This window comes from Aulonocara stuartgranti (genome assembly GCF_965226115.1).
Source record: "Aulonocara stuartgranti genome assembly, chromosome: 8".
Classification (NCBI taxonomy): domain Eukaryota; kingdom Metazoa; phylum Chordata; class Actinopteri; order Cichliformes; family Cichlidae; genus Aulonocara; species Aulonocara stuartgranti.
In genome coordinates, this window is record NC_138959.1 from 15271896 (window position 1) to 15297335 (window position 25440).

At 41.3% G+C, this 25440-nt stretch overlaps 1 protein-coding gene across 4 annotated transcripts; it reads right to left on the bottom strand.

Moving 5' to 3' along the window:
• Positions 1-1362: 1362 nt before the first annotated feature.
• Positions 1363-24304, bottom strand: LOC309712414 (G protein-activated inward rectifier potassium channel 1-like). Of its 4 annotated transcripts, none has more exons than XM_082543166.1 (3): positions 21657-24304; positions 4087-4303; positions 1363-3677 (listed from the first exon to the last, which is right to left on the bottom strand). In XM_082543166.1, exons 1-3 carry the CDS (start codon positions 22323-22325, stop codon positions 3004-3006), a joined length of 1560 nt encoding a protein of 519 aa, XP_082399292.1. In that variant the 5' UTR covers positions 22326-24304; the 3' UTR covers positions 1363-3003. The 4 variants fall into 4 exon arrangements, with proteins under 4 accessions (XP_082399292.1, XP_082399295.1, XP_082399293.1 ...); XM_082543167.1 differs by lacking the exons at positions 1363-3677; positions 4087-4303 and adding exons at positions 21194-21232; positions 21398-21476; XM_082543168.1 differs by lacking the exons at positions 1363-3677; positions 4087-4303 and adding exons at positions 21208-21232; positions 21412-21476.
• Between the last annotated feature and the right edge of the window lie 1136 nt (positions 24305-25440).

The window sequence follows — 25440 nt, forward strand, 5'->3', positions numbered from 1 at the left end:
TATGTCTTTGATTTATTCTTTCCCACCACCATTTATCTGAGTTAATTTTATCTTAAGCTGGACGGAGGTCATTTCTTACTCTCAACTAGTTACATAATCACATTTCATTCTTCTGCTATTCTTTGCAGCATGACTAATAAACGCTTGACATCCTCTGATGTTTAAGTCTTATCTCTGCAAGATTTTCTGCGTATGGAGTACATGTGTCAGCAGCAATTATGCCACTTACCAAGCTCCTTTAACCTGTGATTTTTGGCAGCTTGAAAACTAAAATATAAGTAAATATATATAATATAAGTTGCAGCCAGAGGAGAAGGTTGAGGGCCTAGATTTAACTCGGTTAACCTTCCAGCCAGGGGTAACTACCTGAAGATTTTGTCTGAAGGATCTTGCTTGTCGTTCTAAAATTTGCTTCAAAACAGAACAAACTCACGCTCACGTTTAAGGCTTTAATATTTGATGAATGCTGATTTAGCCATCACAGCAGGTGACACATGAGCCGCTGATAGGTTCTGCAGGATGAAACTGCTCTGGATGTTGAGTACAGTGTGCAAATATACAAGCTGAGTCAAACAGAAAAGGCAATACAGCTTTTTTTTCATAGGGAAAAATCAGTGCTAACAGGCACAGTTGTGTTTTCAAAGAATTTATTATTTAGCAGTTGCAATATGAAGTAATCTTTCCTTTATATTGGCAATAATACACAGATCCTCTGACGTCATCTTCCCTGCATTCCTACATTGTTTTTTTTTGTTGCTGTTGTTTTTTTACATTTTGATAAACCAGTTAATAATGACAGAAAATCTGCAGTCTAAAATTGATTTGTGATTGCATTTGGCACCCCATGTGTAATGGTCCAATGCAAACAGTGCACCAAGAGGTAAAAATTGTTAAAATTGCACAATAGGTAATGCAGTTGCTCATGTGAGCATCCAAATAAATAGTAGTCCCTAAAACATATTAATGTAACATGTGTATCAGGGATCCACTTCAGGTTAAATTGTGTAAAGTTAAACCCTGTCCCCCTGTTGCTTTCTTGTATGGCACTCATGCAGTTTTTCTACTAAATTGTAGATAAGCCGTTGATTTTTTGTTAGCTTTATGTTAACTAGCTAATTAGGCTAATGTAAGCTGTGGATGTGGGATGAAAGGTCAATGTTAGCAAAAAAAACAAAACAATGCCTAATCTTGAAAAAATTATCTAAATATGCACTGGATGTCTTCAGACATGATACTGTGCAAAAAGACTGAAGCTAAAGCTGCTGGATTTTACGTAAAAATAAATTTAATTAATTAAAGATGATATAGTCTTAGAACCTTACTCTCTTTTTCCATCCTCTGATTAGTGTTTGTGATGTCAGGCAAAAAAGCAAATAAAAACTCAAATCATTGTTAGGCAATAGGTGATAGTTATCTGATGTGTTTTAGCTAATGCATATTCCTCTATTGTTCTACAAAATGACTATCAACCAAAGTTAGTCAATAATAGGGACACACCAATCCTGCTTTTACCAATTCTGATCCAATACTGAGATCTTGGCATTGAGTATCTGTTGATCCGGTACCAGAGATAAATCAGTAAACTGTAATCCTCACTGTGAGGAAGAGTATCATTCCTTATGCTTTAGCTAGCACCAGGCTCAACTTAAATCATGCTTTCCTAACAAATACATGCATCCAAGAATAGAAATGTACTTGATTTTATATTTATTAATAAAATAATAAACAACAACAGGAAAAATTTATTTTATTATTTGTCTAATTTATTTGCATTAGTCCGAGCTCAGTGCAAGCCTACTGCACACTGCTTTCATTGACAGTCATGCAAGTGTCTCCTTTACTTCCTCTCAATCTGAGTTCACCTGCTTTTACTGCTCCTCAATATATTGGTGTGAAGTTGAGCTGGCACAAGCACATTATGTAACCAAGAGTGTAATAAAGAGTAATAAAAGCTTCCAAACAAATGAAGGACCAAGAAAGAGAAAGCATCAACTGCTGCTTTGCTGTTAGCTTACTTAGTACTTTGTTAGCTTGGCCAATAGCAACCACTGTTGCTGCTGAGTGAATCAAATACAGTAAAAATGAATAGATTGGTCATAGATCATCTCGTTTTAAACAATATCCAATCCAGCCTTTACAATTAGGCTCGGACCAAAATCTGATCCAAATATCATATCGGCGCATTGCTAGTAAAGTGCACCTGGACTACAAAAAGACTACAAAAAGAAACCAGAGTGTGCCTGGTACAGAAATGTTGTGTCTTGCCTACAGATTGTACATATTCATATGCAAAATCTGTTTTTAGAGATTAGGTAGTATTTGACTACTACAGTAGGTTGTCCCGTAGCAAACAGCATCTGCTACAGATAAATTTTACATTGATACAAATGAGCAAACCTCTAAAACACTTTCTTATATTTTTGAACATTGTTTTATGTTTGGTAAAGGCTTAATTTAAACACCACTGCACACTTATTATATGAGAAATCAAGAATAATAAGTGAATCCAAAGCTTGACAGACTTGCCGTGCCTGGTTATCTTTGCTAAGAAGCCACTGGACAGTCACTGTTTTAAGGGAGCTGGTTTAGCAAATGATCAGTCTGATTTATAACTGCCACTTTGGTGCTTGTTCAATTTTAAAAAGTGGATACAGCAGTTTGAGGGCATAAGAAAGTCTTTGATGCAACTTCTGGGAAAAGAAATGAAAGGAACAAGCACAAGGACATAAATGTTAAAAGTCAGTGGGGGGCACAGATGGTGATATATCAAAACTGAGTCACAGTATGAGCGGATGGATGGCTTATTGGTGTTGTCCTTCTATTTGTGGCAATGGACAACTTAGTAAAGAGCCTGATAAGAAATACTGAAAACTGGAGAGAATCTGCAGAAATTACAAAAAAACAAACAAAATTAGATCACAGTAGACTTTACTTATATGCAATGCCCATCAAGCCTGATAAATTTTTCAAATTAGTTTTAGTCCTGAAGGTAGTTTGCAGATGTCAGCGGTCAGCATTCATTCTGCGCAGTTTGGGAGGCAGGTTGTCCTCTGGCCGACTCCCTACCAAGGAGATCTGGACTGGTGCTGGGGTTGGAGCAGCAATGGTGCTAATGGCTGTGGGCAATCTGTGCTTCTCCAGCTCACTCTCCTCAGCTTCTCCATCCAAAGACAACAGCTGGACCTGCTCCTCCGGATGTCCTTGCCTCACTACAGGGATGGAGCTGGACCTCAGCCTCTGAATACTAAGCGGCAGATCTCCTGTGCTGGAGGCCTTCCCCCCAGGCAAGGCTGACCCAGTCTTCAGCCCCCTCCAGAGATGCTCCTCCCTGCTGGAGCTCATGCGCTGGAGTTTGCTGGGCAGCCTGGAGACTTGATCGTCTACATGGTCTGCATTGTCAGCTGACAGGAGCCTCTCCCTGCGGCCTACTCGGCTGCTGTTCTTCAGCAGAGGCGAAGGGGGAGTAGGCGCAACAGGCAGGGGGTTGGGTGACGTCGGGGAGGACTTCTCCTCCTGCTCTTTGACACTGTAGGGAGGTGTGGGGACTTCAAAGGTGTTGTGGAACTGGGAGTAATCAACTCTGAAGAAGCCCTCTTCAAGAGACATGACAGGGAGGAAGCGATGACCCCACAAGACTTCATCTTCAGTGTAAGATGTCCTTGCCTGGCATGTCATACCTGAGATGAAGAGAAAAGACAGAGTAGAAAAAATTTTCAAATACAGACAGGGAAAAGACAAAGAGGAGATGACTAACACACTGTAACATTATGAGGAAAACTGAATTAAATAAAAATGGACTGACAGCCAGACAGGAAGCTGATATGAAAGTGGTGAACTGCTTCAGGGACAAGGGAGAGGGAAACATGAAAAACTAACAGAGATGGAAGCAGCCTTGTGTTTTGAATAATTAAACACCATGAAATTAAACATTGTGTTAAATATTTCATTTTATATTACTGAGAAGCTCCATCTAACACCTGCTAAATGATGATGAGACAAATGATAAGGGACAGCGATGCTTACACAAAGTTAGTTGTTTTTAAACAAGACAGCAAAAGGACCTCAGAAATAAGAATACGTTCTTACCAGTGGTCTCCACGATGCCCTCCAGAATGACAACAATCTCAAACTGATCGTTCATGAGCGAGCGCTGTGACAGGTCGAAGAACGGGCTGTTGCTGTTGATCTCATGGCAGATAGTCAAAGGTGACACTAGGAAGAGCTGATCCGCCCCCGTCCCGAAACCTACATCCAGTTCACACTGATCCAGAGGCAGGAACTCGCCCTCTGGGGTCTGCCGAGACTGTGGACACAAATGAACAGGACATTTTAGCACAAACATTGAAGTTTATACCAACACTCCCACCAAGGCAGTGTAAGGAAGAAAAGATGTACATTAAATGGATTTTCTAATCTTTCATAAAAGGGGTTTTGAGGGTTTCTACAAAGATGGAGTCCTTCTGACTCTGAGGCAGATTGCTCTGCAGCCTCAAGTCAGAACTCCTGAGATTTTGACTCGTGAGGGACCTAGCTACATAAACTAGAAAGCCTGACTGAGATAATGCTGGTGATTGGCATTTAGCAACTTCATAAACTAGCAAGAGAGTCTTAAAATCACTGATATGAAGTGGACACTTTAAAACCTGACATTATTGTTACATTTTATTTGATTTAAAACAAAAACAAAGCAGAAAGCAAAGTGTAAAAAAATTCATGCCAATTCACAGTTTTGTACTAGGTTGTGGTCAGACTATGCTGGGACCAGTTGCCAGGCAACCAGCATAGACTCAAAGAAGTTACCGGTCATATCTGCCATGCAGACATGAAAGTGTCGAGAATCTTCTTGTCACCTAAATTATCTTTAGGACATTATCAGTGTGGTGTTTGCTGTTTATGGAAGTGTATTTCCAGCTGAGGAAAACACATCTGACAAAATGAATTAATTGAATCATATTGTCGTCATGTTAAAAAAAAAACCCTCTGAATTTCAAAGTACTGTTTTGCTTTCATGTAGAACATGCAAATGACTCTACCTACACAGCTAAAAGGTTTTATGACCCATTTTAACACACATTTTAGAGCCCTGAACTTTCCTACACATCACCCGAAAGAGGTGCATGTGAGAGTGAAAGGGTCCAAAGCCACTGAAGCATTAACCAGTTTTTAGCCTGGAGTCTCATTGGTTCAAAGTCAGTGTGTTTGATTGAAGCTAATATTCCTGCACAAAAATAGCTTTTTACAGGCTATAGTTGAGTTGATGAGGACAGATTGTCAATCTGTCAGGTTTAACCTCTCCTTTGCAGTACCTACCACTTGGTGAGTACTTTTCATGTGAAACCCAACTACTGCTACTATATATATGCACATATTCTTTATCCTTGTGTTACGGCCCTAGCAGGGCCTCTCTCTCTCTCCTGAGGGTGCCTGTGTGGGCGTGTCCCACTACCTCCTGCCTGAGGTGCCACCTTTCCCTCCTGTACAGCTGACTCCCATCAGCAATTAAGGGTATTTAAGCCCAGAGCAGGGTGAGCTCTGGGCCAGAGTGCCATTTTGTGTGGGTACAGCTAGTGAGCTGTGTAGTGTGTTGTCCAGCTAGTGAGCTGCGCTTTCCTTTTGACTTTTTGCTTTATTTGACCAACGCCTGAGTTTTGTTTGTTTTGTTGGTGTTTTATGGTGATAACGGCTTGTCCGTCTCTCTTAGTTGAGCTACTTTAATAAAACTCTTTAATTTAACCCTTTTGCCTCCTTGACTCCTTTTTCTGACCTGGACACCTTTTGTTACTTCCCCCTCACCGCCTAGACCCCTCAGGGGAACGTAACACCTTGATCAAAAGGTAACCGAAGCTGCGTTTAAAGTCCACTGGAATAGCATTGAAAAGGCAATTTCCTTCTGGAATTTCACATGGTACCATATGAAATTGGATACTTAGAGAGTTAAAGTGGGGAGAATGAGTTGTTTTTGGTGCTCAAAGGCAGACAGGGTGAAGCCTGTAAACTAGAAGTGGTCGCTGAGAATTGCTTCCATCAGCCACACTTATTGAAAAACGGGACCGTAATGAAGAAGATGTAGACATTATCTTTGGTCCCAGGCTCACTTGTGGTAGTACTGTTGCAAAACAACAGCAACTAAATACAAAGCGCTCCCAGAACTGCTTCGACAGACCTACACGTCTTGTCAGATGGGGACAAAAAGCTTTGGAAAAATCTGTTAATGTTACAGCAGCAATCTGTCGAGCCCCAACTGCTGTAACACTCAGATGGTAGGGTCAGAATTTGACATAAACAACATAAATCCCATGGATCCATCCTGCCTCGTATCAGCTTGTCAGGCTGGTCGTGGTGGTGCATTGGTGTGGAGGATATTTTCTTGGCACACTTTGCGCCTCTTAGCACCAACTGAGCATCATTTAAACTCCACAGCCTTGCTGATTATTGTTGATGACCATGTCCGTCCCTTTATTACCACAATGTATCTATCATTTGATGGCTGCTTCCAGCAACATTAACGCACCGTGTCATGAAGCTCAAACCATCTTAAACTTTCCAGCAAACATAATTAAACCCCTAACGCTGATCAAAACTGGTTGCAGTACAACTTAACCATAGACGGACAGACCATGCTCCTATACAGAGTTCATGTCAGAACATCTCTTACAACATGTGAAATAGATTACATCAATCCACCATTTAGGTTTTTTTTTTCTTCTTATAATTCTTTTCTCAATAATTATAATTAATTTAATTTCATTTATTCTAACTAACAAACCAACAACAAAGAAAAAAACCTTAAATGCAAACTTTCTCTACAAAGTCTAATCAAGATATCGAGGCAATGTTTAAGAAGTACCTCAAACCAATGCCAAAGTAACATCTGTGACGTCTTTCAATTGTTATATTGGAAGAAAAGACCACCAGCTAACAGCTATTCAGTACTGAAATTTCTACTGGGTGGTTTGTTGAGCACAACAATGAGTTCACTGTACTCAAATGGCCTCCACTGTCACAGATCTCAGTCAAACACAGCCTCTTTGGCATGTGGTGGAAAAAGAGATTTGCATCATGGATGCGCCGTCGACAAATTTGCAGCAACTGTGTGAAGCTGTCATATCAATATGAACCAAAAATTCTGATGGTTCCAAATCTATGATGAATTAAAGCAGTAATTTTAATACATAAAAATATTAATTTCACAGTACTCGATACAGTTATAGATCCAGAGGGCAGATTCTTAATCATTAAACTATCTATACGTGATAAAAAGCTATGTATTGCAAGTGTATATGGTCCAAATGTTGATGATCCCTCATTCTTTCACGGTTTTTTCAGTGCACTCTCTGAACACTTAGATGGCACACTTGTTCTTGGAGGTGACCTCAACCTTGGACTAAATGAAGACATGGATAGGCTCAATACAGCGGGAACTCAGCGTAATTGGCAGTCCACAAATATAATCAAACAGTATATGAGCGACTTCGGTCTTTGCAATGCATGGCGCTCCCTTCACCCCACCAGTAAGGAATATACTTTTTTCTCACATGTCCATCACTCCTACTCTCGTCTGGATTATTTTTTGGTCAGCAGCTCACTGCTGAACGACATTTCAGACACTGAGATTCACCCTATAGCTGTCAGCGATCATGGTCCTGTATCTTTAACACTAATGCACAAGAATAATACTACGCCAAGAAAAAACTGGAGATTTAATATATCACTACTTAAAGATGAAGACTTTATTAAATATTTTAAAAAAGAGTGGACTTCATATTTGGACTATAATGACACTCCCGAAACATCAGCTTCTGTTCTATGGGAAGCAGGGAAAGCTGTGATGAGAGGTAAAATAATTTCTTTCTCATCACATAAAAAGAAAAAAGAAAACAAAAATATTCAGGAATTAGAAAAAAACATCAAATCACTAGAAGAAGCCTACGCGTCCCACCAAGATCAGGAAACATTGAACAAAATACGCAAAACAAAACTAGAATTAAATGAGATAATTGATAAAAAAACAAAATTCTTAGTACAAAGACTACGCCTACAAAATTATGAACATGGTAATAAATCCGGTCAATTTCTAGCAAACCAGCTAAAAATAAATAAAGAAAAAACAACTATATGTGCTGTTCAAGATTCATCTGGGAACACAATATATGATCCGATACAAATAAACAACATTTTCAGGGATTTCTATAAAACGTTGTATTCACCACAAATAAACCCATCTAAAAAAGAAATTGATCAGTTTTTGGACAACATAACTCTTCCAAAATTATTGGACACTCAAGCAATGGCACTGGATTCACCACTGACACCAGGTGAACTCCAGGAAGCCCTGATAAGTATGCACAATAATAAGGCTCCAGGTCCAGATGGCTTTCCTGCAGAATTCTACAAAGAATTCTGGTCGATTCTAGCACCAGTTTTCTACAGAACGTTGTTGGAAATTAAAGAAAAGGGCAGACTTCCATCAAATATGAATTCTGCAAACATTAATCTCCTGCTAAAACCAGGCAAAGACCCTGTATATCCCTCAAGCTATCGTCCAATATCCCTTATAAATGTAGACCTTAAAATAATCTGCAAAGCTCTCTCAAAGAGACTGGAGAAAATAACCCCCCTCTTAATTCATCCTGACCAAACTGGTTTCATAAAAGGTAGGCACTCATCAACAAATACACGTAGATTACTTAATTTGATAGACTACTCATACAGTAAAAACCTAGAAACTACAATATTCTCTTTAGACGCAGAAAAAGCATTTGACAGAGTTAACTGGAAATTTCTATTTGCAACTTTACACAAATTTGGTTTTGGATCCTCTTTCATAAACTGGTTAAAAATATTATATAATTCCCCAACAGCTTGTGTTAGAACAAATGACCAGACATCCTCCAGCTTCTGTCTCTTGAGGGGCACCAGGCAGGGATGCCCACTCTCCCCTTCACTATTTGCAATTTTTATTGAACCACTAGCAGCAGCAATTAGACAGAATTCAGTAATTAAGGGCATAAAATGCAAGAACGTGGAACATAAAATCAGCCTTTATGCGGATGATGTGTTACTCTTTCTCCAAAATTCACAAACCAATATCTCTGGGGTGATTGAATTGATAAACTCTTTTGCAAGAATATCAGATTACTCAATTAACTGGTCAAAATCTACAGTCCTACCGATTAATTGCTCCTTCCATAATTCCTCTTCTACACCACTGCAATCGGGAAATATAAAATATTTAGGTATTAATGTTTCTCCCAAGCTTGCAGATCTAACTAAATTAAACCATATCCCACTTTTAAAGAAGGTAGAAGATGATCTGGCTAGATGGAAATGTCTACCCATATCACTCATGGGAAGGGTTGCCGCTATAAAAATGATGGTCTTACCAAAAATAAATTATTTATTCTCAATGATCCCAACTAAACCGCCACAAGATTGGTTCAGATCTCTAGATTCATGTATGTCCAAATTCCTTTGGAAAAATAAACCCCCACGTATAAGCTTAAAAACACTACAAAAGACCAAGGATAAAGGAGGACTAGAACTGCCTAACTTTCAGCACTACTTCTTAGCCAACAGGCTTCAGTTTATCTCAGGATGGCTAAAACACACCCTCTTAGATGAACCTTGGCTAGATGTAGAACAAGCACTCTGCAATAATCTAGAGATCTCAGACCTACCATTTATCAGCTCAAACATCCAACGACATGAATGCTTTAAAAGCATCAACATCAGCTCTTCTCTGACAGCATGGTGGGAGTTTCTAAAATTGACGGCGTCTTCATTAATCCCATGCAAACGTACACCTATCTGGAACAACCCTGACATATTACAAAACAATAATATGATAAACTTTTCAGATTGGAGTGATAAAGGAATCAAATATTTAGAACATATACTAGAAGGAACAGAATTTATTTCATTTGACGGACTAGTTACACAATATGGGATCAACAAGAAAAGATTTTTAGAATATCAACAAATTAAATCCATAGTAAAAAAGAAATTTAAACCGGGTCAAGTTGAACTACAAACACCACCAAGTGTGGTTCAATTTCTTACTCTTAAACCCCCCAAATTACTATCCAAAATATACAGAATGCTTTCTAAAACAGATGAATCAATATCACTTCCTATTGCAAAATGGGAAGCGGATTTATCAGTTAACTTAGACCTAAACTTCTGGTCTCAGATTTGCTTAAAAACCTTTCATCTAATTAGAAATCCCAGTCTTCAATTAATTCAATACAAAATATTACATAGAGTGCACTATACAGGTCATCGGATGTTCAAGATGGGCTTTACGTCTACCAACAACTGCTCACACTGCCAAACCAATTCACCGGACAATTATATCCACGCTCTTTGGTTCTGTCCACCAGTTCAGAAGTTTTGGCGCGAGATATGTGAAGACTTATCGAAGTGTCTGAAATGTAACATTCCAACTTCCCCCTTAGTGTGTTTGTTGGGCAGCTTAGATAATGTCACTTCAGAAAAGAATATCGCCCATATGGTTTTCACTGCCCTATGCATAGCCAAGAAAACAGTCCTCATGAACTGGATTGGTTTGATTGATTGATTGGTAATTTATTTCAACATGTGAACAATATACAAGTACATTTAGAAAAGAAATGAGAGAAAAAATATATACTATACAAATTACATACAAAAAAACATTCTGATTAATTTACATGTTGAAAGGGAGTGGGAAGAAGTATACACTTATTTAATCCCACCCCTGTCCCATAAATTATCAGTGAATATTTAGTCAGCTTCCTTACTGATATAATTTGTAATAAAAATAGTGAACAGATTTCTGATATACTATATACTATAATATCACATCATGAATTTTTTGTTTGTTTGTTTTTAAATAGAGACATTCACTTAATTTAAATATTTTCCTTTTCTTTATAGATCGAGAAGATCATATTTTTATAACTCTTTTTGAACAGTTTTATGTTTGGACATTGCTTTAATTCCATATTCAGTTTGTTCCATAGTTTCACTCCTTGAACAGAAACACAAAAGCCTTTTTCTCCTGGAAAAATAAAAATAATCTTAATTCTAACCAATATAGAAATTATCTATTAGATTACATTAGTCTTGATACAGCCTCTGCCACCACATCAGATCAATTGCTCTGGGCTCCTTTGATCAGCTCCATCACCTAGTGGGGGTGGGGGGTCATAGTTTTGTCCCGCCTTCACTGTTGTGATTGGTGTGGGGGTAGGGACAGGCTTAGGGCGTCTTGGGGTTCCCCGGAGGCATCTTCCTTGGGGGGCTCAACCCGGGGTAGCGGTCATGGCCAATTAGGGGCTCTGTTGGCTCTTAGGTGACGGTTTCCTCGTGGCTGCGTGCAGCGGGGCTAGGGGAGGGTCTGTGCTGACGGACGTGGGTTACTGACTGGCTGGCTGCCCCTGGGTGGGTCCGGGATGGGCGTGAGGTTCTGGGGGCGCTCCGTCTCTGGGCTGGGACCCGGACCGGGCCTCGGGGGCTTGGGTCCTGGTTGGTGTGTTGCCGGGGTTGTGGGCGGGTGGGTGCATGGGGGCCCAGCCCTGGAGCAGGGTGCCGCCGGTGCGTCGAGCCACCTGGGGGGCTCTTCAACTGGTGGGGGAGATTGTCACATCTTGCAGGAGCTTTCCTCTCCTCAGGAGCTGCCTCTGCAGGAGGGGGAGATACAGGAGAGGTGGAGGAAGATCTCAGCCTGGGTGTTTATTGTCTTATGTAGTCTGGAAGATGAGTGGATGGTGGGGTGGGTGCAGTTTTCTCTGTGGTGGGGTTGGGTGGACTGTCCCGGGCTCTGTGGGGCCGGGCGGCGCTGCTGCACTGGGCCCGGTCTGGATGGGCCTGGGCCCCCTTTCCCTGGCGGGTCGCGGAGTATGGGGGTGCCTACTGGGGTCAGCGGGGGAGCTGGCCCCAGGGAGGGGTCACCTGCCCCTCCCTTCCTTCCCTCCCCATCTCCAGCTGCCTCCCTCTTCCCGCTCCACCACAACCACCCACACATGCAGGGCCTTGGAGTAGGGGTATGTCACCAGGGTGCAGAGGAGGCTACCCCCCCCCCCCCCCCCCCCCCCCCTCTGTCCCCTTCTGGCTGCCTCTGCCTCAATTTTATCCCACAACTTAGACATTCACATTACTCACACTCTCATTACACATACATATAGGATCTTGGGGGTGGGCACGATACACGGAGTCCAAAGTACCATCAGGGTGTACACCCCACCCCTGGCATCGTTGCCCACCCCTCAATTTTAAATACACTTAGACATTGAGGGCTAGCAGGAGGGACCATGCGCTTACCTGCTGCTCTCTGGCAGGTAGCTCCATGCCCTCCTGGGTTTTAAATGCACCTTAGAACACACATGCATCAACATTACAATGAGCGGGTGGAGGGAGGTTCGGAGTCTTCTCTCATCCCCGTTCTCTGCGACCTGCTGGAGCAGGGGGGCTAGGACTAGGAGGAGGAGTTGGCCGTCCGACTGCGGTCTGGAGTGTGGAGCCTTCCTGCTGCTGCGGAGTCGGGGCGGTCTGCCTCCCCCCACCGCAGGGAAAAGGGAAACACCACCTGGGTCTGGGTGCAGTTCCCCCCTCCAGGGGCGGGGGCACCTAGACCCGGTTTGTAGAGTACGCTTGGGGAGTGTGATCGTGTGTACAACGTCTCTTTATGTCTGTCTCCACGTTGGTTGAGTGTGGAGTAAGTGCATATGAGAGCATGAGGGTGGGAATGGATGTTTGTATCTGTGTGTGCCTGTATGTCTATGTCTATATGTCAGGTTGGGTGTCAGGCGCCACCTCTCTGGGGACATCTCAGGCCCTCCAAGGTTGGGAGGCCTATCTCCCCCTACCACCACTTCCCCTGCCAGTGGCGGACCCCCTCAGACATCGGTGCGTTGGTGGTTCTTTGTGTCCGGGGATGGGCGTCCAGGTACACACCGGCTCACTCCTTGGCGGCCGCTTATCGGGGCCTGGAGCCTGGGGCTCGCTCGGGCCACTTCGGAGGTGGGGTGCCCCCGGCCTCTCGGCCTGGGGCTCGGTCACTCAGGCGCAGCTGGCTGCCGGCGGAGCTCACGGGCGCGTCACTGCAACTCCCCCTGGCTTCTGCTCCGCGGCTGCTGAGTGAGCCCTCATCTGGGACTCTCCTCAGCTCTTTCCGGGACAGTGGCGCAGCTGCCCCTCTGTTGGTCTTCCTTGGTCTCTTGTGTTCTGGGGGCCTCTGGATGTCTGGAGTTTTGATCTCCTCCACACCTGCTTCACGCCCTGGAGGACGGGGCTGTGGCCCCCCCACACCCTCTAGCAGATTATTACATGAAGGAACCTTTTAAAAAAACAAAAAACAAGCGCGTCCATGCTCACAGGTGTACACACGGGTGATCACACCCACAAACTACACCCTTTTTGGCTCCTACCTCAAAGCACACTGTGTTCTGTTGATCTTATGTGCTGCACAATAATGTTTAACATTTAGTATTTACTGTCATATTCCCATATATCATTGTGATGTTGTTTATTCTATTACTCTTGTTCTCTTCTGCTTGCTTTCTTTTTTCTTTCTCAGCAGGTGATCCAGGTGATTGATATATGCATTTTTTTTTCTCTGCCCGTTCTGTTGGTTTTTGTCTTTTGCCCTTCTCCCCCGTCCCTCTTCTCAGCTGTTTCTCTTTCCCTCTTTCTTTCTCCCTTTCTTTCCCCCAGTCAAGTCTGTCCCGTATTCAGTAAGTGAAAATAAAATAAACAATAAAAGGTGAATCAAATGGACCATTACGGCAAGGCTGGGATGGTCAGTTTGGTAAAGTAAATCCGTTGGGCATCTTTCTTTGCCTTTAGACAACAATTCTGATGGCAAAAGAGCCAAACGGGACAGGCCAAAAAAAAAAAAAAAAAAAAAAAAAATTGTTATATTGGAAGAAAAGACCACCAGCTAACAGCTATTCAGTACTGAAATTTCTACTGGGTGGTTTGTTGAGCACAACAATGAGTTCACTGTACTCAAATGGCCTCCACTGTCACAGATCTCAGTCAAACACAGCCTCTTTGGCATGTGGTGGAAAAAGAGATTTGCATCATGGATGCGCCGTCGACAAATTTGCAGCAACTGTGTGAAGCTGTCATATCAATATGAACCAAAAATTCTGATGGTTCCAAATCTATGATGAATTAAAGCAGTTCTGAATGCAAAAGGAGATCCAACACAATGTAAGCAATGTGGACCTAATGAAGTGTATTTTTGCTGTATAGTGGTAAAAGCAAGAACAACTGACCTGAGGAGGCAATAGCACTGAAATGTACTTGTCACACTGACTGGCAGACATGCAGGGTAAAAGTGAGAATGAAGGTGTTAAAACAATAGTCTCTCACCTTCCCAGCATCTCGTTCTGACAACCCAAGCACCAGTAATCTTTATTTCATTTTTTTTTTCATTCACTGTGTACACACCTCATAATTTCCAGCAGATTAGACCCCATTGAAATTCTCAGCAACAGTCTGGCCTTAAAAAAACCAACATTGTTGACCAAATGTAGACCAAATAGGGCAAATCTAAATAAGTAAAGTATGTGTTAAATGAAAATATCAAGAAAGAAGCTCAAAGAAAAGGCCAAAAAGAAAAAATACTGATAATACCCATATGAGTTCTAACATTTCATACATAAACAGAAGGGTGAAAATCATCTTTCCCCGTTGTTAATGTTTATTAGTAGATTAAATAGATTATATCTTCTTCCCGTCGCCTACTGTTAACTTTCATGAAGAGTGGCCTCCCCGGCCCTTTGAGCAAGGAGCCAATCGGTTCACAGATGGCAAACAGCCTGTCATTTGTATTCACCGTGATGTTGAGGACAGAAGGGTGTGACATTTCACAGGAAGACGTCTGTGCCCACAGATCCCCGGCTCGCCTTCTTGAGGGAAAGTGTCACCCATCATGCTGCATCAGTGGCTGCCGCTCACTGAACGCGCAGACGGGGAGCCGATGTAACATGTCCACTGAAGTTAAGTCGAAAAAGCAAGAAATGCGGATGTTTTTTATGTAACAGTGAGAACTCTACTTAAAAGGAAACAAGCAGAAAAAGCTGTAAAAAGCTACACCACCTATTCTTGTAACAAATAAAATAATGTTACTCGATTTGGGGATTTCATCAAGGAAGAGATGTAAAATCTCCTCAGTCAGAGTCTGATCATGCCTGGAATGGAGGGGTGCCTGCATAGGGTGGCTTTGCCAAACCAAACAAACTGCTTCTGTTTACCTTTGCCATTAAAGATAAAGTAATTCCATCTTTGATGCCTAAAACAATCAGGTCATGTCCGCTGTAAAGTGTTTTGGCAACTGTTAAGCCATTAAATGCATTAATCTGTTTACTCCAGCTGGACTTCCTGGATCGATTGTCTTACCGGTAGCCACTATAAATAACAGACACCCTTACAAAAGCAGCCCTTCCTTTTGCTTTTGGTCTAAATCCCAGCTTATAGGATTACATCGTCTGACATTAAATACTTTTCACTTTATTGCTGAGAGCTTGGAGATATTACTCTCACTCTGCATGATAAATATAAAGTGGCATTCATCGGGCAGTTTGCTTAGCTTAGCAGCACAAAGCTATCATTTCAAAGCAGCAACCTCCAGGGCTGAGAAATGAGTAGCAAAAACAGTAGTTCCTGCATTGGCTACTTGTGGCTGGCTTCAAAAGCAAGACAGTCCCCACTGACTCCTGTGGGGAAATACCCAACTTCAGCAATGAATTTAACACTTTTACAGCCTTTAATAAAAAAAAACTTTACAGTAGCTCCTTTTAGAGCACACCCATTTTTATGGTTTTTTTTTTATGTTTGTTTTTATTGTTGATGTCATTATCTGACAAATATGACCTCCTGCTTGGTACAGACTGTATGCTACAGAACTTGTCCTGTCTCCAGCCCCTCACTCCCAAACTGGCTGCAGCACATGGTTGTTTCCTGTTAAAAAGGAGTTTTTCCTTCCTGCTGTTGCCAAGTCTTTGCTCATATGGGTCTTCTGATTGTTAGGGTTTTCTCTCTGTTATTATTAAGGCTTTACCTTACATTACCAAGTGCCTTGATTATTGAGAACTGAACCCTCTTGTCTAACTATGGTATAGATAAGAGGGTGGAAAAATGCTAACATTGAGGCTCTTCAATTATGCCTCTGATGTTTTCATATTTACACTTAGTGAACAGTAAAATGCAGTCCAGTGTGGTAATAGGTATTGCTGCTTAAATCCTTTTTATCCAGCTTAATTATCCATCTAACTGCCCTTCTTTTTAGCAGCAATCTTTATGACATCAAAAACAGGCAAAGCTCAAGATTTCCTTCTATTTAAATATAATAATGGTGCTACTGCACTAGATTTTCCCATTTGGAAACCAGTGTACTGGTAAGTCATTTATTTCTGGGTGTAAAGGTAAAACTGCTGATTTTAATAAATCCTCACTGCTTGCCTCACTAGCGCTGTAGTGCTACAACAGAATTATACCCCTGCCAAGGACGCAGAAAGCTGCTGGATGGCTTTAACAATGTAAAAGCCTTGTGTGTTCTCTTAGTGCTGCTAAACAGTCAGCGCCACAGGGGGGAAATTAATGGCCTTTGGAAGAGGTCCTGATATGGAGGGGGTGCTTAATTTACCAAGCCACCTGAGATTCAAGTTGAGTGAAGGCAGGCCCTCTCCCTGGTGACTCACTTCCCCTTCAGTGAGAGTTTGTGTGGACTGTGTGTGCAAATGCATGTGTTTGAGAAAGATACTAAACCCAGACATCAACAATGCAACACAAATGTATTACTTTTGTGTTTGACATGCAAATGTGGACATGTGTCCAGCTACTGGGCTTTGAGCGGGAGATAAAATGTGATTCTCGCACAGACGTTGCATTCTATCTCTCAATCTGTCTGCCACAACATTATCGCTTTTGCCTCTTCTTCTCTTCTTTCTTCTGCTTTCCCTGCTTGTCCTTCAGAGTTAGACGGTGGCAGATGTTGCGAGTCATGCCGGCATATCTGCCGGCCTGTCTCGCTAAGCTCCTGCATGCATGCCTGTCTCTCTGCTTCTCGCCCTTATCACTTATCTCCTGCTGTGGACCAACCTACTGAGACAAGCTTCTGTTGACACTGACGAGCACCGCCCAGCTGTCACTCTCCCCCGCTGCATTTTTGTTCAGTCTTGTTTGCCACACTTGCTGCTGTCTACTGCTTCCATCTCCTTTGTCCTACCAATTTTTTTTCTTGCCAGATAAGCTCGTTACGACCGCGCTCTGACGGCAACCCACATGCCTGCATGTTTCCATTTTAATATTATATTTCACTTGTGCTGCAGGGGTCAGAGCACCTCTGCATTCCACTGGTTTATTAATTAATGCTGCATCAATATTAATGGAATTTCAAGGACTTTTATGTTTTTACATTAACATGCATTGTGGATATAGGGTGGGCAGTACTGCCAGAGAGCTGTGTTTCTGCTCATAATTAAGTTTGTTATGTGTAACCATAAAATTGGGATCTGCTATTATATTTCACCAGGCACAAGTTAATTACTTGTGTCTGGTGAAATATAATACAGCCTAAAGCTGCATTCTTTCTAGTTCTCTTAAAAGTGGCTATATGTATGTACACTATGCCAACAAATGCCTTGAAATACACTTGTCTAACAGCAGTATTGAACTGGATGCAGTTGAATGGGTTCATGAATTCACATCTAGCACTGCAAACTGGTTACTTGAATCTTACATTCAGGACGAATAACCCGGTTTTTATCCTGGTGCCATAACCCATAACTAACTCTTCGTTCTTGTGAGTATTTTTGAATCATTCTAAAATGTGTTTTGTGGACTTAGAGAGGGAATTTCACTGCAGCCCTGTGGATGGTAATCCTGGTATTACTGTAGTTGGAATTTGATTTGTATTGCTATCAGCAAGTCTGATGTTTTCCATTGCTGGACTTCCCTACTCCTGCTCTTCGTCACAAATGCTGTGGCAGCCAAAGGGTGGAGGGTGTCACATTTGGTGTTCTCAGGATCTGCTTTTTCCAGCTGATTTAGTTCTGATAGCTCCTTCAAGCCATGACCTCCAGTTTGCAATGGGTTAGTTTGCTTCAGAATGTGCAGCAAATGTGTAAAGCGCTTTGAGTGCTCAGAAGAGTAGAAAAGCGCTATATAAGAACCAGTCCATTTACCAAAATTAGCACCTCCAAGTTTAAGGCCATGGTTTTCAGGCAGAAAGGATGGAGTGCCCACTCCGACCTGGGAATAAGTTGCTAGCCCGAGTGCAGAAGTTCAGGTATCTCCGAGTCTTGGTCACAAGTCACGGAAGAAGGGAGTGGGAGATTGAAATAAGGCTACAATGTTTAAAGTAAATTTTTTATATTCTTATCGCATCTTCTAGACAAGTCCCACATGTCACTGAGCTTGTCGATAAAAGAGACATGTGAAATGGAAAGAGGCACGCCCACCATCACCTCCTACTTTACATTTCTACTTGTGCTTCAGTCCTCTAAACTTCTACTGATGAAACTCAGTAAAATTCACATCCAGCAGTTAGAGGGCAAACTCAAGGAGATCAGTGTTGGCTTTAATGTTCATTAATTCCCCCTTGCAATGTTCATGCAAGGGGGAATTATTTAGGACTCCAGTGACAGTTTCTTACATCATTGTGTAAAAGAGTCAGAAAATACATAGCTGAAGAGTCCAAATACTCCACCAAGTATTCTTTTCTGTAATAATTCACAGACTGCACACACACCAACTTTACTTTTTCCCAAAAGTCCAGAGTATCCAGGTCCCACAGCATATTTATGGCCCATGCCTAGGTATCTCCGTGCCACCGTACGTTTGCACTGCTCCATCATTAGGATTTACTGCAGCATGCCTCATTTCTTCAGCCAGCTTTGTGGGCAAAAAATCTGACAGTGACCTTGAGTGGCATGCTACCTGAACATGAGCCATGGCATCGTTTGCACAGTGCAGCTGTAGTACTAGAGGGCTATGTTGAATCAATCTACTCTACAATACACCGCTGTGCAGTCTGACAACACAGTGACGTACATGGGCAGGAAAAAAGGAACAATGCAGCAGTGTTACAATCATACCCTGCACACAGATTTCACAGCACGATTAGTCCAGGATCCAAAGATGATGAAGGCTTCTTCTTAAAATATCACAATCAGCTAATGTGGACAAGACTTATGAATTCATCAAACAGGTTTTGACCCTTTACTGCAGGTTAATTGAATATTTTTATTTTTATTTTTATTTTACACGTGATTCATGTGTCCTGGACATCTGACCTTCCATTAACACATAAATGATTGTAGCTTAAAAATATCATTTAATGATCATTACTCACTGGCAGAAATCCCAGGTCAGGATCATCACATAAATTTAATCAACTGATCTTAGAAAGGAAGCCAAGGACTGTTTAAATAAAGTCTGAAAAAAAAAAGCTGATGGATGAAAGCACTCTAAACAGCAAATGTTTACCATGCAGTAATTAAGCAGCACTCCAGGCTGGCACGTTCACTTAAACTTGAGACGTGAGGCAAGACCAAGAAAGCTACCTGCACAGCTAAAGTACTGGGTCTCCATTATGTATCTAATCAGCAACAGTAATGCAGCATTTGTTCCAGTACGTTCTGCTGTGAATGCTACAAATCACACCTGACTGATGAATTCAGTTCCAGTATCAGGAACCGAATACAGCTTAAACTTTCATAACAATTCCTCTTTAATGATAAATCTACAGTGGCTCTGATTGAGGCTGAAATTTTACAGTGTGTCCCGTGGGTGTTTGTTTTACTGCTTTCACTCTGTTATTTCAAACAGGACAGAATGCATTAGAGGTGACTATGCAGAGTGTAAAACGGCCTGAAATGAACTGCTCTCCTCTGCAGAGGGAGGAAAGTTGATGATGGTGCATTCTGTGTGATTATTCATCTGTGAGACTGGTGATTAAGTGCAATCAAGACACTATATTTTTCCTTTGCCTTTCTCAGCTGTTAATTAAAGGACAATTGATAAAGTAATGAAAGAAAAATGGGAGAAAGAGCTGAAACAGTGGCAGTAATAAGGCTTTTAATAATGAGTGACTTTTATTTATTATTTCTTTCTTTTTATTGAAGTCAAATGAAAAATAGAGGGATTAAAACATTTTAAAAGGACTTTAAACATTTTTTTCTGTTGACTTGGTTAAGAAAACAAAATAAACAACTAAGTACAATCAACTCGTTGGTGTGAGTTCATAAAAGTGAGCCGTCACTGAAGATCACCTCACAACTCCAAAGGAGTAACAAAAGCACAGATAACTGTCACAACAAAGCGCTGCCGGCTATTAAGGTTTAAACTGATGAACACTGCTACAGGGAGCTTATGCGGGCTCATACAAAGTCCTCAAATTGTGATGAATTGTTGTGTTTGGACTTTTTTCAGCACCTGAGATACACAGACACTGTTGAGCACTGTCCATCAGTCATAAGGTCTGCAGGCCAAAAAGAAATGTTGCTTAGAGGACTTGAGAAAAGCATTCCCCTGGTGAGAGACTGCTGTTTGAAGCTGCAGTTTCAGTCTATTTCAGTTGTGAAATTGCATGACACAAAATGTTTTCCTCTTCCCTTTTATCATAGCCGACAGCAGCTGCCTCAGCTCTCCTTTCATCCTCCAGATTTTTATTTTTATTTTTTGCAGCGCTGAAAGGCAGCAGTTGCTCTGGTAAAATGCCAAATCACTGTCACGTCTCAGTATTTAATAGTTACATTTTGTCCTGTCTTTAGGAAAGAGTGGCCACAGGAATTACAGCCATTGTAGCCGGTTAACTTTAGAAATGATCTTTTAACCAAGTGCTTGTGCTGTAGTTGGCCACAAACTATTTCCTGGGGGAGGCATTCATCTCATCTGTGGACAGCTTAAGTTGAGGCTGAATTTGAATATACAACCCACTGACAGCCATACTGCTGACTGAAGGAGGGGTGGGGGGCAGTTTGTGATGACCCTCGCTGAAGCAGGCGGCTCACTCAGCATCTCAGAAATGAAGAGAGGAGAGCTGATAAACACAGAGCTGAAATACACAGCCTGTAGCTGTAAGTAGGATGCTCCGGGGAGTAAATGGCCACTTATTAAAGCACAACTCACGATGGAGCCTCGCTATAAAAGCAGAGCCCCTACAGCAGGGATGCTAAACTCATTTCAAATCACGTACAGGCTGATCTTAAACCTCTGGTAGTTCATTGTCCAGACTGTTCTGTACCTATAAAATATAAATCTTCCATTAGGTCAGAAAAAACGTACAATTTATCTATTACTTAATTACTTTGGTGTAGTGTGTGAATGGAAGTTGTTGTTTATATATATATATATATATATATATATATATATATATATATATATATATATATATAGGAAAAGCTCTAACACTTGGAGAGTTACAGTTAAAAGTTCTAAGTCCATGCTTTCCTTCGTATATTCCAGGCCATCCAGTGGGAATCTTTGCCCTGAAATAGTCAAATCTGGGAATTAACAGAAATTCGGTGCATGGCTTGAAAAACGGTCACAACACTTAACACACACTTAACAATTTGAGAGTGTATTTTATTCAGACACAACACGTTCAGAGTTGAGGTGGCGCAGGAGAAACATCCTCTGGCTATTACCCAGGTAACGCGCGTGCTTACCTTTATGAGTTTGCACCTGATCTGAGCGGACACCATGTGGCTGTTTCGCAGGTTTCCCACTCGGAACATGAGGCATAACTTCCCGTCCCGCTGCGAAATGACCGCGTCCTGGCTGAACATCAGCGTCTCCGCGCGCTTCTTGGGCTGCGACATCTTGATGAACATGCAGCCAATCAGGAAAGCGTCCACGATGGAGCCCAGCAGCGACTGGAAGAGGAAGAGGATGATACCCTCAGGACACTTTTCCGTGATGTACCGGTGGCCGTAGCCGATGGTCGCCTCGGTCTCGATGAAGAACAAGAACGCAGAGGGAAAGTTGTAGACGTTGGCGACGCACGGGGTGTAGGACGAGTTGTGGCCGCCGTAGCTCAGGTCTCCGCGGATGTAAGCGATGACCCACCACATCGAAGCCATGACCAGCCACGCCACCGTGTACGTGAGGATGAAGATGAGCAGGTTCCAGCGCCACTTTAGATCCACCAGCGTGGTGAATAGATCAGAGATGTACCTGCTGGTTTCACTCCCAAGGTTACCGTGCTGGACATTGCAGCGGCCGTTCTTCTCTACAAATCGCTGCCTCTTTTTCTTCACCGGCGCGGAAAAAGTCATGATCCGGTTGGTGTTTACAACCTGGTAGTCCTCGCCAAATTTCCGCCGTATGGCTGACATTGTGTGCTTTCGGTCACCTTACTGGCAACGATCAGTTCTTGTGCAGAATCGGGCTCTTTGCGCAAGTTTGGCACCGTCTAACCAAAACCGTGCAACAGCATTCAGCCAAGACATGCCCCGCTCGCATCCCACGAGATGGAGATGCGCTTCTCTCCGGTAAATTAATCGTAGGCTAAATAAGCCGAGATTCTGCGCAATACATCATTCATACTCGGTCCCTTTTTCGGTCCCAAGTGATAACTTTTTTTCTTTTTTTTATTACGATACCATCCGTTTAGGGAGCCGTACAAAAAATGATGTCAGTGTTAGCTGCTTTTAATCAGGCTAACTAGATTCAAAAGTCTGTGTCCTTGGGTCCTTTGTAGATCCAGTGCTGTGTCAGTAAACCTGTGCGTTAATAAGACGGCAGGCTCCAGCGCGCGCTTGTGCCCGAGGAAATACGTCCTGGTAGGAGTGACTTCAAATTAAAGACTGTAGAGGAACTGCAGCACGGATGGCAGATTTCACTTTCACGGGGGGTGGGCTTACGTGGGGATACAGACCAGGGAGTGCTTTTTTCTTTTTATTTCATTTTTCCTTTTTGCCTGTTTCCAATAATTCGAAAGCATAAACATTCAAATTCACCATTGACCGCATTACTATCCTTAGTCTGTGTTTTCGACTTGTTTTTTTATATGCTTTGAAATCTGTTTGTTATTACTAAATTATCGAGGTGCCCATCACCAGAGAACATTGTGCTGTACTATAAAATCGTGTCATTACGAGTATGGCGCCTGGTGGTGGATGTTTATCTCCACCTAGTGTTTCTACAGTGGAAGTAAATGAAATCGGATGACAGTGGTCGTTCATTGTAAAGTTCCAGCTTGAGAGCGATGAAATGTTTATTTAAAAGGGTTTATTCAGAATATGAAATTCATCGGTTGATATTGAAAATGGAATTATAATCTATGGTACTGATGTTTTCGGAGTAATGAGATGAGTCATGTCATCAGCACATGTTATATGTGCATATATTCTGTGTGTGTGTGTGTGTGTTTTAATAGACTCAAAACGGTGTTTTAATCTATTTTCACGTTATAACGTGAAAATAGATTAAAACACCGTTTTGAAGACGTTTCATGCTTTAAAGTCTTTTGCACCAGCAGATGGCTGCCCCTCACTGAGCCTTTTTTTTTTTGTTAAAAGGGAGTTTTTTCCATCCCACTGTCGCCAAGTGCTTCCTCAAAAGGAGTCTTCTGATTGTTGGGGTTCTCGGTTTTGTTGAAGGATCTATACTTTGCTTTATAAATGCAATCAAATTGAATTGAATAGAATTTGGCTTTCTATAGCTGCAAACACCTTTATCAAATATTTTTGAATTTTTAATTGTTTTTTTCTCCACGGTATTTATTTTTAATTTAACTTTTCATATTTGTTGCTTTAATCATTTTTGTTCAGCACTTTGTAACTTTGTTTAGAAAATAAATTGCTTATATACAGCTATTTGAATTGGCTGAGTGGTTAGGATGATGCAGGTCATCGGGATCAAACACAGAATAAAACAACCACCAGAAAGCAGGAAATGAAGTATTCTACAATGAAATCATAATAATTGTGTATGGAAAAATGTCAGTCAGAACACTAAGTTAAAACATATTGGTTGATGTTTGCAGAAGATACAGGTTTTGTGGGGATTACCAATTGTATATTACTGATATATAAAGTGCAATTACATACATGTTTACACAATGTATTGAAAGGGGGCTTCATAAACTAGTAAGTAATGAAAACTCTGCTGTTTCCATACAACAAGAAAAGGCAATGTCACTCAAATAATTCAAACTCTTTTTTTATATATAGATTTCTACAAACACAACATTGTGCGTTCTCTCACCTCTTCCTTTAACAATGCTCTGAAGTGTTTGGGAACTGAGGAGTACTTTTAAACGTTTAAGTGTTTTATTGTTCTGTCTTGATAAAAGATTTCAGTTCTTCAGAAGCCCGGGATGTCTTGAGTTGTACTTTCTGTTTCATTATTCAGGAATTACAGACAGGAGGGCTTTGCACCCACACACCCACACCCTTTTATTACTGAATCAAATCATGTTACTAGAAACACCTTGCAGTTTTTCCTTGTTTTGCTGAAATAAGCAACATCAAAGTTGCTCGGAAAGGTGTATATGTTGTTCAGGATCAATAGAGTCTTGTATATTTGCCCAGACTTTCTTTCACAATGACCTGTAGTTAATCACTCTCCATTTTTATTACTGAAAGACTGCACTGTTCTGCAATACTATTTATAAAGCAACCATGTTAACCAGTTACTAGGATTTTTCACACAACATTTCCAGACTCCCGTTGTTTCTGTTCTGTATTTTTAGAAGCACCATATTCAAACTGTGGATATTTTTTAAAATGATTAATAAAAAAAACTATGTTTCAGTATTTGAAATTATACCTTGAAGTATAAGATCCCTGTATTCAGTTTAATGTACGTTTTACAGTGTCACAACTCTTCTGGGAACAGGGCTGTATATATACCAGCGCACACAAACATACAGCATGATCCTGCTCTAATAGTTTGATATGATATTCCTCTTTTTGAATTCAAATGTAAGAATGTGGGATATATATTGAACTTATGAATGAGAAGATTAGATCACATGAGATGATTTTCCTCCCTGCTTGTGTTCTTTAGATCGCGTATCTTTGAGTTACCGTGGACCACAAATTTAAATTAATTCCCAAACTATCATATCAAAGCATTTCTTAAACTATGCCAACATACAAAGATAAGATAGCTTTGTGTGAGTGCACCGAGTGTAAGGATTTTTGGCTATTAAAAAAAAAAATAATTAAGCTGTAAATGATACTTGACTTAAAAAAAAAACGAAAACATTTGTGCAATACAGGAAGCCATCATTTACCTGAACCACACACACTCAGAACAAATTTCCATCTAGTAACATTAGCAGGCAGAGCTCTGATGAGTCAGTTTATATGAAAAACAGTAAAAGCATTCGCTATATCAAGTTATCGGATGTAACTGTTTTTTTTTTTTTTTTTTTTTTTTTTTTTAAATGACATCAGAAACAGCAGTATGCGACATTACGTGATGGCAGAGCTTCAGTTCATC